The sequence below is a fragment of the Mus caroli genome, chromosome 3 (assembly GCF_900094665.2).
Source record: "Mus caroli chromosome 3, CAROLI_EIJ_v1.1, whole genome shotgun sequence".
Lineage (NCBI taxonomy): Eukaryota > Metazoa > Chordata > Mammalia > Rodentia > Muridae > Mus > Mus caroli.
The window spans coordinates 23702698-23721076 of record NC_034572.1 but is presented as its reverse complement, the minus strand read 5'-3'; the positions used below and the strand labels follow the sequence as shown (position 1 = coordinate 23721076).

Below are 18379 nucleotides of genomic sequence, written 5' to 3'. Positions count from 1 at the left end.
ACCTACTCTACCCAGTGGCTCCTTTAGATATAAGTCCCTGCCACATAGTCTCAGTGAGGTGGTTTCTGATTCTGACAGAAGAGTCAGTGCCAAGAACAGACATGAGCTCCACCTGACAGCAAACAGGGTAGCAGCAAACTATAAACGTACCCCGGATCTAATCACTAGGTGGGTCTCCTTACTGTGGCCCGCAATCCTAGATCTGACACATCCTTTAGAAGATCTGTCTACCTGATGACTGTTGACATCTAATTCTCCATTTTCCTGGTTAGTCTTCAGTACAACTCTAATGGGAACAGCAAATTTACCCACTCACATCCCTGTGGAGAACAGGAAGCAGGGGAGGGGAGGGCTGAAGGCAACACAGTCCTAGAGTCAGCTAGACCTATTGTGTGTTACGGTATTCCTGTTAAAATGAAGGTATGGCATACTCCCAGCAAGCAGAAAGAAACTGCTGGTATCATTTGAAAAATTTTACACAAAATAAATCATCACCAGGACCTGATCTGAAATAATTAGTCTGTTACCAGAGCAGGCCCACAAGCCCTTCAGGGTCCATCTAATGCAGATAGGTAGGGCTGGTCTCAGCTGGGTAATAAAAATTTCTTATTAAACCAGAAAAAAAAAAATAGGAGAGGATTCCTAGATACTTTTACCACCAGAGATGAACTGACTCACCTTGGCTGAGTTTCAACAAGTTCTTGGACTATATTACCGACCAAAACTGGTCTGCGTCCCACCATTTAATCAGCCACAGGCCATGTCCCTTGTCTAACAGATCCATAACTACACTCAGCTTACAGTCAAAGTCCTTCTGTGAATTACAAACTGATTAGATCCTAGCCATATCCGTACAGGCACACGTCAGGAACAAAGGGCACAGAAAGTGTCCTTAGAAACTCCTGGTGGAGACTGACACCGCGGGTCCCCAAATAACAGCTGTAGCCCCACAATTTCTGTGACGGCCAGTAGGCTTTTATTCAGAACTGGAATGTAATTCACAGGGTGCTCGCACAAGCCCATCTGATCAAAAGGAAGCTAAGTCCTCAAGAAGAACTATAGACTTCCATAGTTCCGATTTGTCTATGCAGCCCAAGTCTCTGCTCTAGCCACCAGAGACCCAAGTGTTCACCATAGGCTAGGATAGCAGATAAGGAAGGGGATGCAGGAAGGGAATCTCTGGATGGCAACGATTGTTGGTACTCAGTTTCAGTACTTACAGTCAACCTTTTATGTCACAATTTGCTTTCCTCCCTTAAGCTATAGCATTTGATATTACCCTTGATATGACATCGTCATCTACAGAGTTTATTCTTGAGTAGCCCCTTGGGTGAGTGGTTCCAGCCCCTGGCAGGCTGCAGCACTTGGGAGAATGGGTCCCTGAGCCTTGATTGGGCAACACAGTGGAGCTGGCTCTGGAGATAGGTGAGACACCCGAAGTGCATGAGAGCAGTAGAGCTGACTTGCCTCTTGCAGATGATGGCAGCATTGCGTGGCCTAGCTGAATAGTGCTGGAGAGCTTGCCTTGGTGGCACTGATAAGGATGACCTGGCGAGCTGACTAGCTTCTCTCACAGAAGCCAGAGATCTTAAGCCAGACCAATGACTCATTGCAACAAACATCTGCATGGGAAGATGTGTGGGCAGAGGGATACACTGTGGGGTACACTGTGACACACTACAGCTTCTATGATGAGATGTTTTCTATGCTTTTGGGTTTTGTTGCTGTTGTTTTTAGTAGTGTGTGTGTGTGTGTGTGTGTGTTTTATTTTGGAGGGGGAGGTTGTAAGAGCAAAGGACAGATATGAGGGGACAGGGAGATGAGCAGGACTGGGTGATATGAAACCCACGAAGGATCAATAAAAAATATTTTTAAAAATTGGGTGTCCTGGTGCATACTTACAAAGTCAGCACTGGGTGGATGAAAACAGGTTTTCTGGCCCAATAGTAGGCCCCTAGCCTACTTAGCAAGTTTCTGTCCAACAAGAGAACCTATCACCAGGGATAAGAATTGGACAGCACCTGAGGTTCTCTCCTGACCTGTACATACATGTGCATAATCAAGCACACACACCTCTGAGCATGTGCACCTCCATATGAACATCCATATGAACACTAACACAGATACACAAACATTAATTTATAAAATGTACCAGGCCACATGTGCTCTCTACATCGTGTGCATTTTGTGAATGTTAAATGCTTATGGGTTTGTCAGTGTGGATTTTCTAGGGCTGCATGGTCAGTGCCTTTAACCTGAAGCCAATGATAATGAGCCAGTATCCAAATGGAGCCCAAGTAGTAGAGGCTGTGGTGCCCCAGGAAGTGGAGACCTGGGAAATTCCATACCAAGAAAAGCAGGGCAGAGAGTATTTAGCACGAAATCTACCCAGAAGGAGGAGGTCTTAACTCCAAAGAGCAGAGTCATGGTATTCCAGAGGCCTAAGAGATTAAGGGAAACGGTGGCTCTTGGCTGGGAGTGGGGAGAGGGGCAATATAAGAGGCACAGGTTGCAGGTAGAGAAAGCTCAGAACAGCTGCCAGAACTTGACTAAGACTGTCCATCTGTACCCCGGGGGTAACCCGAGGTCACGTCTGCACCTGTCACTTCTGTTCTTCACATGCACATTCACCTACGCCCTGTTCACGGGCCTCCATCCACCACATGCAGAACAGAAGATAGCAGGCGGACTTTACACTGCTCACGTGATGGGCATCCTTTATACCCAGTGTCCTAAATGCACACACATACTTTATGTCCTTATCGCTGCTCACAGAAGTCTCAGAGTTCAGGCCCTGAACTCTGAGGATCAGAGTTCGAGGCCCTGGTTTCCGGTTACTGTTTCCATGAACGCTCACCATGAACACTGGGATCTGAGAGGCCAGCTTGCACCTGTGCTTGGCAGTCACCTCCTCGTCTCACTCCACTGTCCTCTTGGCTTTACATATCTTTTCTTTTTTCTTTTAAAAACTTAAAAAACGTTATGTACAAAGTAATAGCTTTCATTGTAGTATTTTATACACGCATACTATATATTAATAATTGCAGTATTTTATACACATATACTGTATGTTTTCCTCATAGTTACTCCTCACTGTCCTCCTTGTTAAATGTCATATGGTCAGTGCTTCATGATCACTAGACATGATAAATAAAGAAATCCCAGATATCTCATAGCATGACAAAGGAAGCAAAACAGAATATGCACTTTGTGGGAGAAAATGATAGTGTGTTCCACATGTGAGCAACTGCCTGCCTGGTAGCTTGCACACAGATGTACTCAACAAACAAATCATTGTAAATATAGAGGATTATTGTTGGTGGTCTGAAAACAACGTCCTAGGGTTTTAATGGGGCTGCTAGGACTTACTGAAAAGTGTCCTGAGGCCCTCCCAGATTTAAATGAGAAAATGTGCACTGCGGTGGGCTGTTAAAGGGGATCGGGGGTAGAACTCTGTTTAGGGGTGGGGGTGGTCTGGGAAGGGGCATTGTTGGGGATGTAAATAAATAAATAAATAATGATCTGAATCTATAACCTCACTCTCTAGAGGGTCTTCTTTAAATGCAAAATCAGGGACCTCGTGAGTGAGGAGCAGGTTGGCATTAGGGAGACCCAAAATAGTACCACCTTGCTCCCCTACAGTTAAGGACCCTTTCATTTGCCTCTCAATCTCCCCAGTAGGAGGCTCTCATTTATCTGGCAGAAGAAGGGATGCTTGGAAATGTAGAGGAAGTCCCAAGAAGGAGGATTAAACAAAGAGCAAGAACCTTGAATGGGACAGGATATTCAAGAAACCATGGTCAATGATGTAGTTTCCCGTTCAGAGGAGAGTAGCAGCCACTGCTGGACACAGGTCTTGCCTGCTGCAGCCTGGTGTGTCCTGGGCAAGAAGGATGTGGCTCCTGGTGTCAGAAGAGAATCCAAACGCAGGGCCTGGTGTTATTTACTTAGCACTGGGTTACCTGCCTGATCACTGTGGTTAACCTGTTCATTGTGGTTTAGTTAATGCTTGTCTATGACCTGTTAATCCTTGGCTCAGTTATTTGCATGTCAATTTACTCATTCCACAATATTCCCAAGCTATAGGTTACATGCTATTTTGGGTACTGAAGAAGACCAGAGGAATAAAGAAGCCTGTGTCCTCAGAGACAGGATCCTTTCCAATGGGGAGCTGGGGCCATGTACAGAATGCTGGAAGTTGGTCGGAGCCATTTGAAGAGAGACAAGTAGAACATGCTAGAAGGAGAGGGGCCCTATCTTAATAAGATGGTCAAGGAAGCCTCCCCTAAGAGGTCGATGAGTGGAAGGATAGAAGTCTTGGCCCTGTTCTGAGTGTGAGTGAAGGCCTTTTTAAACAGATGTTTTTCAAAGAGCATGTGTACCAAGCAGGCAGTGCCTCAAGCCTGAGGTGGCTGTGGCAGTGCCTTGGCCCTCACCTCCTCCAGCCTCCGCCTCTGCTCCTTCTGCTCTTCAATGCGCTTCTGGCGCTCAGCCAGTAGCTGCCGCTTGTGTTCTTCATTCTCCCTCTGCTGCTGCTCCAGCTGTTGGCGCCGCAGGGCCTCTGAGCGCTCCTTGTTGGCCAGCTGCAGTCTCAGGAAGTCCCTTCGCAGTGTTGACTCCCCTGGTAGGTTCAGAATGGAGCTGTGGACAGGAAAGAAGATGAGGTACCACCTATGTCAGGGCCATTGCTACTGTGCATTTTGGGGGGATGGGAGAGAACAGTGCTCTACTCGACTTTCAAGTCGACCATTGCATATGTAGGTTGTTTCCATCCCTAACGGAATATCACACCCTTCATAGGCCTGTCCTCATGGCCCCATCTCCACTGCAAGGCAAAGATTTGCTTCTTAAGACTTAAATGAATATATAAGTTCCAAGCCCTAGGCAAGTTTATCTCCACATAAAAGAGTAACTATCAGGGGCTGGGAAGATGGCTCAGTGGTTAAAGCACTTGCTATATAACCATGACCCTGGGTTCAGATCCATAGACAATCCCCCACCCTCCGCGCGCCAAAAAAAAAAAAAAAAAAAAAAAAAAAAGCTGCGTCCAATAGCAAATGCATCTGTAATACTGCATTCCTTTGGTAAGGTGGAGGCAGAGACAGATGTCGGGAGGCCGGCTCGCTTAGTTAGTATCCACAGACATTTACAATGAGAGACTCTGTTTCTAACAAGACAGAAGGAAAAGGACCAACACCAGAGGTTGTTCTCTGGTCTCTAAACTGGTGCATCTTATGTACACATGAGTACGCACGCATACAATAACACAACGCAAACACACGTGCATACAAGTACACAGACATGCACACACAGAGCAGCAAAGAATCTTACGCTGTTCATGAGAGCAGATGCCCTCACATGCACCTCCTTGGCAGCTAAAGCCCAATAGGCAGAGCTTATGCTGCTCAGGGAAGATGCAATGGACGAGGAGGAAGAAGGATAAAGACTAGGTTGACAAAAGTCAAGCTCTCAGGCCACGTCTGTGCAGTCCACGGAGCCCAGGGCTTGTCTCCATATTTACTGTTGAAGGGCGTGGGTCTAAGCGTAAACCATACACTCAGGACTGCAACGGGGGCAACTGATTCCTAGATTCTGTCTAACATAGTGTGTGTGTGTGTGTGTGTGTGTGTGTGTGTGTAGAGGACATAAACTGTCTGGTACTACTGGTGGTCCCAGGATGCCATTTCAAAGCTAACTGCACGTTACCAGCTGAAAATTATGGCCTCTGCTTCTCCATGGCTACCTATCAGGGAGATGGATGATGACTTTTAGTTTTATTGGTTTTTTTTGTTTTGTTTTGTTTTTTATGTTTTAGCATAGTCCCTTAAATTTTTGTGACAGCTTCTGCCTAAAAGAAACTCACTGAACACATAGCTCCTCATTTCTGCTATGGGGCAGGTACTAGGATAGGCTGTAGGGTGGTAGCGCCAGCTAGAGACCAGGTAGAAAATAGAAATGGGGGTTTCCTTGCTCTCGTAGATCGTTGGGTGATAGAATCCATAAGGTCAGTAGAAGCAGAGAAGGTGAGCCACGGGCTTGGAAGCCCTGTGAATATGGACAGTAAGTGACCACACTGGGACCTGCTACCAGGAGGCAGATCAACTTTACTTAGGGCGATTAAGGCTGAGGGTAGGCACATCCAGGATGAGCAAAGGTCATTGGCTGGGAGCTTAGGGTACCTGGAGTGCCTCGTTAGCATGTGCAAGCATCTCAGTTATCTCGGGTGCTGGCTAAACATGCTCTTATTGGGAGAAAGAAACTGATCCTGCAATCGAATGGAGCATCCGTGACATTCCTCAGGTAGAGGCATATGTGTAGGGCTTAGAATTCCCCAGACAAGGTCATAGAAGGAGAAGCCTCACTAATGAAGAGTCCCCAGTAACCCACCGAGCCTCAGAAGGCTATCTGGTCAATGGTAGACGTTGGGCTTAATAAGCAGAGTTTTCCCATGGAGCTGAGAAGAGGGTGTGCTGAAAGTCCCATTTCCGTTTATTCAACCTGATGGGTTATTGTGGGACCCAGGCCACAGGTTTCCCTAATGAGCCTCACTTCGTAACTGACAAACCTTCAAATCATGGACCCTGAGCAGTCTCTAAAAGGAGCTAGATATAAAGTAACCCAAGCCACTCAGGTTGTGGAGATACCTCCCCTGCTGAAATGCTAGCCGCACAAACGTGAAGACCAAGGTCTGATTTCAGAGTGCACATTAAATGCTGAGAGGGCTGGTATGCATCTGTAACCCCAGTGCCAGGAGATGGCTACCAATTGACTCTTACTTGCCCGCTATTCCGGCCTACTGTACAAGCATCAGGTCAATAAAAGATCTTATCTCGAAAGAAAAGGTGGACTTCTGAAGGATGACACCCATGGTTCAGACATGTGCCACACTCACAGCTCTGACCTGAGCATGTGTCTCCTCCAAAAATCCTCCAAGCACTGTGAAGCTGATAGAGCTGCTGATGTTAGGACTGAGCAGTCAGCCCAATGTCTTAGACCATGATCAGATCCATTATCATCTCATACCATGATCAGATGTGCTATAATGACCTTCCTGCCTCTGCCTCTTCATGGTTAAATGCCCCTGAGGCTGCTGAGAGATTTACTGCAATATCCAAAATTCAGGTGCCAGAAATTTTCCCACCCATCAGTATAATGTCATTTACATTATGACTTTGTCACCCCTCAGTGGGATTTTCTAGAGGATTATGGGAAGAAATATGCTAAAAGGAAGAATTGGTCCAGCATGATTTGAGAATAAAACAATCAGTACTTTGCCCCATGTATCTATCTTATAGAGATTCCTGACAACTTCTCTAAAGTCCATCCATAGTGCTACAATCCCCTGCTCTAATCCTCTATAGAGTGTTTGCTTTGGGAAGTAAACTTCTGCCTGAACTGTGTTTCTCTATTGAATTCTTTCCTCTGAGAAGGTGATATTCCAGAAAAACCCCTGTAACAGCCAGACAAATTCTCCTTCTGGAGTTACTTTCTTGTGGGAAAGATAATAAAATACCATATAGTAATAGATAGGACCAAAATGACAGTTTGGAAGGCTAAAGAGTTTAAAATTTGAGCTGAGGTGAGGACTGGGGCTCTGTTTTAACAGGGTTGTCAAGAGCAGCCCTCAAGGAGGGTAGTGGATGGAGAGGAAAGGGGCTCCAGGCAAAAGGGAAAGCAAGTTTAGAGTCCTTGGCAGAAACAGGTTGGTCTTGTCATAGAATGACACTCTGTATGGGCCTCCAGAGGTAGAGTCATGGAGAAGGAGTCTAGTAAAGACAAGAGTGGCTAGAGACAGGCAACCAGTGAAGTGTGTGCACACATGGGAAGGTGCACACACATGCCCACAAAGGCTGACTGCTCAGCATCATCATAATGTTAGCATCTCCATTGGCTTCACAGTGCACCCATGGTCTGCAAGGTACAGGAGAGTAAATGAAGCTAACAAGGCTTCACAGTGGAGACTTCACACAGCAAGCATTGGGGGTTGAACCTCAAACAAGTATTTGGGGACAGAATGAATGAGGCCTGTGGACAGATCTAATGTGCTGAGGGACGATTTACAGTTTCACTTGGGCTGTTGGGTGACAGCACTGTCAGGAAATGGTATGAGGGTTGTAGGATGGGAGCAGGGTGTTGGCAGTTGACAAGAGTAGCAGTTTGGTTTGGAGTGTTGTTAGAAGGTGAGGTGCTGCCATAGACACAGGGCTTCGCTGAGGGCCTTTCATGGGAGTTTGAGAGTCTACTGTGAACCCCCTCTACAACTTATTGTCCTTTGTAAAACTCTAAAGCAATGTTTAAATGGTGGTCCTGTTGCACATAAGTCATATGCCATAAACAGAGGTGACCAGGTTGGGAACCTAATGTCACATGCACACAAAGATGCTCCATTAATCTCAAGTGATGTTGAACTACCAGGAAACCTCTGTTGCATTAACAATTCAGTTACTAACACTGTGTATGACCGTGCTGTCTCATGCATAAAGTGAGGACACCATTGTCTTTTTACAAACTTTTAGGATTTCGAGAAGACTAATTAGACATATTCAAAAAATGGTACTTGGTGCATAATCTCCTCCATGACATAATGACATATTCTAATTACAGCTGGTGGCTTACCAAATGATCCCTGGCATATGGAAAGTCTTGGAAAGACAGGGTTTCTCAGTTTTCAAAGAACAGTCAGAGGGGAGACAGCTAACAGTCTGGAAGCAGGGAACAGGGTCTTTTCCTCTAGAGGAACATTCACTTTGCACGGCACTGTTAGACAGTCATCATCTTTATGCAGCTATGCTGTTAATGTGGGGCAGCTAACATATTTTGATGCAAGAAAAGAATTCTCCTGCAGTCTTTAACCTTGATAAATCCCCTGGCAGAGAAGAGAGAAAACCTAATGGCCCTGTGGCCTCAGTCTCAACCTCTTAGGGTGGCTTAGTAAGAGTGGAGCCTGTCAGGGTTGAGTTGGCTTAACAGTGGTTCTCAACCTTCCTATTGCTGGGACCCTTTCATAGAGTTCCTCATGATGCGGTGACCCCCTGACCCCAACCATAAAATTATTTTGTCGATGCTTCATAACTGTAATTTTGCTACTGTTATGAATCATAATATAAATATCTTATCTGTAGGACCTGATATGTGATCCCCAAAGGAGTAGAGGCTCACAGGTTGAGACCCTCTGGCTTAAAAGAGAAAAGAGGCTAGAGAGATGGCTTAGTCAGTAAAGCAAGTGTGAGGATGTCAATGTGGTTTCCAGAATTTATGTAAAAACAGCTGGATGTGGTAGCAAATGCTTGTAATCTTAGTGCTAGAAGGTAGAGATAGAAGGATCCTCAGAGCTCACTGGCCAGCTGGTGCAGCCCAATCAGGGAGTGCCAGGCAGTGAGAAAGCTTGTTTCAAAACACAAAATTGCACTGTCAGTACTTTTATAGACTTGTTTCAAATGGCTTTGTTTTGGCATGTTTTGTCTTACTGGCCTTGTGCTTGTATACTGTGGTTCCAATTGTGTGCTTTTGTGTTTGTTTTGCATGTGTGTGTTTCTTGTGCTCTTTTCTTTTTATTCTGGTTTGTTTGTTGTTGAGAGAGGGGTGGGCATGGAGTTGGGTGGATAGGAAGGATCTGGAAGGAGTTGGGGGAGAGGAAACTCATCAGAATATCATATATACAAATTTGTTTTCAATAAAAATACATGCATATATATATATATATATATATATATGTATATGTATATGTATGTACAACAAGATAGCCCTTGATGGATGATAACTGAGGTTATCTTTTAACTTCTTCGCTGGTTAGATATTGTCAACTTGACACAAATTAGGTCACCTGGGCAGAGAGACTCTCAGCTGAAGCACTGTAACTACTTGATTGACCACTAGGTGTATCTGTGGGGGATTAGTGCCCACAATGGGCAGGTGGTCCTGGTTGTGTAAGAAAGCAGACTGAGCAAGCCCTAGGGAGCAAGCCCGTAACCAACATTTCTCTGTGGTCTCTGATTTAGGTCCTGGGTCCAGGTTTCCGCTCTGACTTCCCTCTCTGATGGACTACAAGCTACAAGAGAGAATAAATTCTTTCTTCTCCAAGTTGCTTTTGGTTAGTGTTTTATCACAGCAACCACACAGTAAACTAGAACAGCTTTCACATGTGCTGCACACACACACACACACACACACACACACACACACACACACACACAGGAAGAAAAGAAGGAAAAGGAAAGGAAGGGAGATGGAAATATGGTGTTTAGGTTATATCTGCAGCATGGCCCCTTCACAGAACAGGGCACTCTGTGTTAGTGATATAACTGGTCTTCTCATTACAATATGAGGGTTGATTAAAACCTTGGATGGCTGGAGGGCAGGGACCCATAATGGCCAGTGAGTTTCCTGCATGTCTCTTTCCTCCCCAATTAATAGTGGGATGAACAGAGCTCCTGTCCACAGAGAAATCCTAGCACCATTAAGCACCACCCGCAGTTACCCACAGATACAGATGGGAAAAAAGCTGGCCTCAAAACCAAGAAAGTCTCTAAATGTGGAGACGATGGCGATTAAGAAGCACTGAGTTCCAGAGGGACAATAGGGTGGCATGAACGCTTCTCTCACGGTTCATATCTAGAGGATAATTTGATTTTTCTAGAATTACCTCCTCCAAGATTGGTCTGTGTGAAATATCAAGGCACATACCAGGGACTGTGGACATCTGAAAGGGCTTCTTAGAGGGACTACATAATGAGCCGAATGACTCCAATCTGAAATGTCACTTAGCTCTCCCCACAGTTGCAATTTTAAACATTTCAGTGCAGCAAGAGCCAGATAATTGCTTCTCCCCCTGCCCACTGTAGATCCACGTGTGAGAGGAAACAGGGTCACGAATACAGGCCATACATCTTGGGGGACAAGATAAAGAATATGCTGATTTCAACATTTTAAAAAAGAGTCTGACTAGGGAAAATTCCACACATTAATGAGTGTGTATGTGGGTGATACATTAAATCCTGGTACAGTCTTAAAAGCAGACTGATAAATCAGAAAGTGTGTTCTGAGCAAACCCAGCCCCGAATGTAGAAGTTAGAAGGCCTAGCCTTCTTCCTCATACCTGGGTTCCCCAGAGTCATTCTCTTCCTCTTCCTCCTCACTTCCGCTGTATTCATACTCAGTCTCATCTGGAGAGAGACCACAGAATGTCAGTGTAGAGCAGGGTTTCTCAACCTGTCGGTCGCGACCCCTGTGCGGAGGTGAATAACCCTAAGACAATCATAAGACACAGATATTTACATGATGATTGGCAACAGTAGCAAAATTACAGTTATGAGAAAGCAATACGATACTTTTATGATTAGGGGTCAGCACAACACAAGGGACTGTATTAAAGGGTTGCAGCATCGGGAAGGTTGAGAGGCACTGCTGTAGACCATGGTGTTGCTGCCCAGAGAGGACCCCATCCCCTTTAAGTACTTCCATGAGCCACAGACCCAAACTGTGGTCAATGGACCACATGTGTAGCAGCAATCCCATAAGACAAGGGCACTGAAATTCTCATTGCCTACTGACACTGAAGCTGTACATCACTGGCCAGTCTGTGGCAGTGCTGGTGTGAGTCAGCACATGATAGTACACTACACAGAAGCATGTACAACATAGCTACTTGATAATATATACATATATATATATATATATATATATACACACACACACACACACACACACACACATATATATATATACATACATATACATATGAGATCTCCCTATACTGGCCTATATCAAAAGCTTAGAACATGTGATATGCAGGCAACCCTAAGTTTAATCCCACTTTTGGATATATATATATATATATATATATATATATATATATAATTGGTAAATATGGTTGACTCACAAGGAACATTCATTTAATTCAGTAAAATAATAAACAAACTGTGTATTTAGTTTGAATCTTTGCCTTAGCTGTGATCAAAATACAACGAGCAATGAGCAGAAAGAAAGATCTCCCATGCTCATGGATTGGCAAGATTAATATAGTCAAAATGGCTATCTTGCCAAAAGCAATCAATCCCCATCAAAATTCCAACTCAATTCTTCATAGAGTTAGAAAAGGCAATTTGCATATTCATCTGGAATAACAAAAATCCCAGGATAGCAAAAACTATTCTCAACAATAAAAGAATCTATGGTGGAATCATGATCCCCGACATCAAGCTGTACTACAGAGCAATTGTGATAAAAACTGCATGGTACTGGTACAGTGACAGACAGGTAGATCAATGGAACAGAATTTAAGACCCAGAAATGAACCCATACACCTATGATTGCTTGATTTTTGACAAAAGAACTAAAACCATCCAGTGGAAGGAAGACAGCATCTTTAACAAATGGTGCTGGCTCAACTGGTGCTTAGCATGTAGAAGAATGCAAGTTGATCCATTCTTATCTCCTTGTACAAAGCTCAAATCTAAGTAGATCAAGGAGCTCCACATAAAACCAGAGACACTGAAACTTATAGAGGAGAAAGTGGGGAAAAGCCTTGAAGATATGGGCACAGGGGAAAGATTCCTGAACAGAAGACCAATAGCTTGTGCTGTAAGATCAAGAATTGACAAATGCGACCTCATAAAATTGCAAAGCATCTGTAAGGCAAAGGACACTGTCAATAAGACAAAAAAGGCCACCAACAGATTGGGAAAAGATCTTTACCAATCCTAAATCTGATAGGGGGCTAATATCCAATATATATAAAGAACTCAAGAAGTTGGACTCCAAAAAAAAACAAACAACCCTATTAAAAATGGGGTACAGAGCTAAACAAATAATTCTCACCCGAGGAATACCAAATGGTTGAGAAGCACCTAAAAAAATGTTCAACATCCTTAATCATCAGGGAAATGCAAATAAAACAACCCTGAGATTCCACCTCACACCAGTCAGAATGGCTAAGATCAAAACTCGGGTGACAGCAGATGCTGGCGAGGATGTGGAGAAAGAGGAACACTCCTCCATTGTTGGTGGGGCTGCAAGCTGGTACAACCACTCTGGAAATCAGTCTGGCGGTTCCTCAGAAAATTGGACATAGTACTATGGAAAGACCCAGCAATACCACTCCTGGGCATATACCCCTGCTTGTGGACGTTGTACATCGTGGTGCGGAGCCTAGTGCGCACCACGATGTACAACGTCCACAAGCAGAGGACTACTCAGCTATTAAAAAGAATGAATTTATGAAATTCTTAGACATATGGATGGATCTGGAGGATATCATCCTGAGTGAGGTAACCCAATCACAAAAGAACACACATGATATGCACTCACTGATAAGTGGATATTAGCCTAGAAGCTCAGAACCCTTCTTAGAAGGGGGAACAAAATACCCTTGGAAGGAGTTACAGAGACAAAGTTCGAAGCAGAGATGGAAGAAACAACTATCCAGAGACTGCTCCTCTTGGAGATCCATCCCATAAACAATCACCAAATCCAGACATTATGGCAAATGCCAACAAGAACCTGCTGACAGGAGCCTGAAATAGCTTTCTCCTGAGGGCTCTGCCAGTGTCTGACAAATACAGATGTGGATGCTCACAATCATCCATTGGATGGAGCACAAGGCCACCAATGAAGGAGCTAGAGAAAGTACCCAAAGAGCTGAAGAGGTCTGAAGCCCCATAGGAGAAACATCAATATGAACTAACCAGTACCCCCAGAGCTCCTTGGAACTAAACTGCCAATTAAAGAAAACACATGGTGGAACTTGTGGCTCTAGCTGTGTATGTAGCAGAGGATGGCCTAGATGGTCATCAATGAGAGGAGAGGCCCTAGGTCCTGTGATGGTTCTATGCACTAGTATAGGGGAATTCCGAGACTGGGAATGGGAATGTATGGGTTGGGGAGCAGGGTTAGGAGGAGGGGATAGGGGATTTTTGGAGGAGAAACTAGGAAAGGGGATAACATTTGAAATGTAAATAAAGACAATATCTAATAAAACAAAACAAAACGAAACAAAATACAATGAGCAAGACACATACATGAGTATGATCATCATTTCCATGACTATAAAAAAAGTGAATGTTTGGAAGGTATTACACATGTAAGCAACTAGTGTTAGATATTTTAGATTTGTTATCTCATTTACTTATGATAATAATCTAAAATAAGGGAGGCAGTCAGATTACAAATGAGAATGCCTTCATATTAATAAAATGTCAACCTGGGATGCGTATTTAGACTTCAGTATTGGACTGTTTCAGTGTGAGAACCAGTGTCTCCTCACCATGTTATATCCTGAACAGAAGCATACAGAAGGCAATGGGAGTGAGGGTAGGGAGTAGCGACCTGCCCCTATCCCCACCCCTTCCTCAGAACGGGGAGGGAGCAGTGGTGGAGCACCGTGGAGGTAAAGCAGATGGGCTTGGAAGGCCAGTGACCCTTCTGCTGGCAGCAACTGGAAGAGACAGGAAATGACATTGCGAACGATATGCCCTCATGTGAGGCTGGCAGTGTTACATGCTCAAGAAACGCAAGTCCTGAGAAGCTAGGTATCCGGATGTCGGGGAAGCAGATGATACCAAAGGTACAGTGACTCCCAGATCCTTAAATGTGCTGTGCTGCAGACTTTTCTGTAGGGGATGAGAAGTCCTTAGAGAAGCTTTGAAGTAAAAGAAGATGTCACAAGACTGTCCTTACTCCTTATTGCTGTGAGCTACTAATTACTACTTGAAGACATTTGTGTAGCCTTTCAACAGGACTGAAATTGCAATTTTGCTATTTACCATTAGGAGGCAGTATTCACATTGAAAGAAAAATAAAAAAGATTGGCTAACTACCTATATTTTGAGAATAGAGAATAAAGGAAGCCAATGCATGATGAGTTCAGGTGCATTCTGTAAAATCACAAGGGAGCCTCAGTTTAGATGAGCACGGACTTTTCAGGCTACCTATTTATAGCTAATGTTTTCAGCAAGTATAAAGACTCTGCAGTAAATTATCAATAACTCATTCCAAAACAATGCGTTCTCAAAATGGAAGAACTGAGAGTTCAAAATACCGCGCAGAAGTCTTACCTGATGAAGGCCATTGTTGTGAATGAAAGAAGCACAGAAAGATTCAAATTGCTTCGATTTTCTAAAGAAGAACTTTAACTTGTCAGTCTCCTTGATGTTAATATTTTACCAGAACTGACTTGATTGTGTTTGTACTATAGGATGACGTCAGTAGGTGTCAATATATCTTAAGGAAAATTATCAGGTCAAAAATCATAAGATATTAGAAAATAAAACTCTTCAATTCTATCAAAAGCTAGTCCTGCAAAGAAGTAATGAAAAGGGGGGTGGCTGGAGAGGAGGGAGACTAGAGACTGAAGAGGTGGATTCATGGTTAAGAGCACCTTTTAGAGAACCAGGATTGGTGCCTGCCTCACAACCATCTATAACCCTAGTTCCAGGGGATCTGATGCCTTCTTTCAGCCTCTGTGGTTACCATATAGTATGTATGTATGTATGTATGTATGTATGCATGTATGCATGTATGCATGTATGCATGTATGCATGTATGTGAGAGGGCCTGAAGAGATGGCTCAGCAGTTAAAAGCATGTACTGCACTTGCAGGAGAACTGGATTTGGTTCCTAGCACCCACATGGCATAGTTCATAACCACTTGCAACTTCAGTTCCAGGACATCTGATGCCCTCTTCTGGCCTCCAAGCACATCACGTGCAGATGATGCTTACAAACTCGAGCAGGGATAGACACATCCATACACATAACAAAATAAATCAATAGATGTTATAAAGATATGAGAGATCAAAGTAAGTCATTTTTTTTTCAGCTCGAACAAATGGAAAGAGAGCTTGTCTAACCAAGACAAGCTCTGGGAACAGACTACAATAGAATCAGAACTGTGGCTATGGTGGATTCAAGCCAAAATAGCAATCCTGCTTCCTTTTCACTTAGACATATCTCTTGCATGCACTTATTACCAAGAACCCTGCTCTGCCACACTCTAGAGAATGGGAATATTAAAAGTAGTCTTCCTGTGACCATGGTGTGACAATTTCTACGCTAAATTTCAGTACTTGTAGCTCCCAAATTTGAAAACAATGTAAAACATAAATTTTTCCAATTTGTATCCATGGGTCATGAGTCCTCAGAAACTCACCCTGAATAGTTCCAAAAAGTGATGGATCAATAAAGAATGAACTAAGTATGTATCAGTGTTTAACTGTGTATCAGATACAGTATTAAGCATTTTACATATATTATCTTTAGTGTTTGCAATGATGCCAGGCAAGAAGCTACACCGTTGTGGTTCCCAGCCATAATTGAGTGATGAGAAAACTGGGGTAGGTTTCGCATAATTTGTAATGGGTACAGTTAGAATATGAACCCAGAATCTGAACCTCAAAGCACTCAGAACATTTAACCTATTCAGTATACCGATAGTATAATAGAATTCCCCTTTAAAGAAGTGGGTATTTAATGGTTGTATATTTGGCATACTCTTCTCAAATTCTGTTTTGAATACTTCACCCCATGGCATGGTCCAAGACCATAAGAACAAGGAGCAGTTGAAAGTCAGAGGTTTTCCAGCTCTTTGGGACCTCATGACTTCTTACTCCTGTCCCCTTACAACTAACTGGAGGTAGAGGCCTCATAACTTCCCATTCTGACTCTCCCCTAACTGGACTCGTTGAGAGTCCTTGAAACTGGCCAATAAAGAAGGGACCCTTTGCTGGAAGGATCACTGAAGATACTTCGTCCTTCCTTGATCTTCTCACCACATTACCTGTCCATTCAGTCTATTTATCACCCACCTTCAAGCCTCGGCTCACGCAAGTTGCTGTGTTATTACAAAATCAAAGAAATAAAACACACAGGAGTGACTTCCTCCTGTGTGGTCTGCTACCTTCCACTACCCGGGGGGTGGGGGGTGGGGGGCGGTGGTGAGGATGTTGGAGGAGAGAGAGGCAAGAAGAAGCACACACAGCCAACCTAGTCTCTGGTCAGCTCTGCTTCCCCCCACCATACTCTCAATGGCTGTCGTTCTATCCTGAAACTGCCTCTCACTCCTACTGCCCCCTGCTCCCCACCCAGTGAGTTCTTTACCTTCATAATCCTCCTTTTCACGCTCCAACTTCCCCTTCCTCCCCACCTTATGCTCATCTGGCCATAAGCCCTGCAGCAGACATGCAAGCTTTCACTTAAGTCAGGGACAAGGAGGATTGTAAGCCTCCTTTCCAACAGCTTGGGCACAGTCCCAATGTGTCACATCTGTGCTCCTGTGCTTTCCATGACACAGGGAAGAGTGTACAGGAGAGGAATGTGTGCATCTATAAAATGAGGAAGTGCATTCAGGGATCTTCAGGTTGAACTCTGATGCCACACTGCTAGCTTGGCAACCCAGGGGTCTTTTTGCATCTACTAACGTTGTAAGAAATTCTTTTCTGACTTCCAAAGAACAGACTCAAGTCTTGGAGCATAGAAACGTCAATGCTGAAGACTGTCAATGCAGGGAAATGCCAATCAGACGATGTCTTTAGGTTGGCTGACATGTGTAGATGTCACTCTTTGGAACATGAATATTCATTTGAATTAAGAGAAGTCACTTGTCGTCTAAAGTGATTCATAGTATCACCCATCATGGCTTTGTTTGGTGCCTAAAAGAAATATGACTCACAGGTCGAATTTTTCCAAGGAGATTTGCCTTTGGTGGTAATTTCTTTTCACTAATACCCACGGCTCTGACCTAACAGGCAGATTTCACACGAAAGAATAATGCAGCCTATGAGAAATCTCCAGTCACCTCCAAATATACCAAGAGCCCACAGCGATCTGCCTTTTGTTTCTTGTTCTGAAATACAAACGGGCAACTAACCTTTTTCTCCTCGCTTCTTCTTTGTTCGATCAATGTGGTCCTTCAGCTGGATGCGGACCTGCCTCTCATTAGGTTGGTCTCGTATGAACGGGTGCTTCATCAACTGCTCTGTGGCTGGCCGCTGGCTGTGATTCTTTACCAAGCAGCTCTCGATAAATGACTGGAATTTTTTTGACCTGCCAAACAAAAGAGATGAATTCACTGATAGAATGCTAACCTAAAAGAAAAGCAAATACACCTTTTGAAATGTGAGGAGAGAGAGAGAGAGAGAGAGAGAGAGAGAGAGAGAGAGAGAGAGAGAGAGAGAGAGAGAGAGAGAGAGAACGGTCCATCTGATGAGCATGGGGAACCAACAAATCACAGATCATCTCTCAGTCTATCAGCACAGTGAAGTTCGAGGGTGTCACCACCATTGACATAGACACAAGATAACATACGGTAGTTATACACATGGAAACGTTTTCATACTGGAGCACAAGCTTGCACAGAAGGAACCAAGAGGGCAGTGACCTGTGAAGG

General features: G+C 44.0%; 1 protein-coding gene across 6 annotated transcripts in view; it reads right to left on the bottom strand.

Annotated features, from left to right (window-relative positions):
* Tnik (TRAF2 and NCK interacting kinase) overlaps positions 1-18379 on the bottom strand; it is a 400539-nt gene that overhangs the window by 86783 nt on the left and 295377 nt on the right. For all 6 annotated transcript variants that reach the window (XM_029475111.1, XM_021158657.1, XM_021158658.1 and 3 more), the window contains 3 exons: positions 17861-18036; positions 11096-11162; positions 4437-4641 (listed from right to left, as the gene is read on the bottom strand). In XM_029475111.1, the coding sequence (XP_029330971.1) occupies positions 4437-4641; positions 11096-11162; positions 17861-18036 (448 nt within the window). The remainder of the gene's footprint in view (positions 1-4436; positions 4642-11095; positions 11163-17860; positions 18037-18379) is intronic.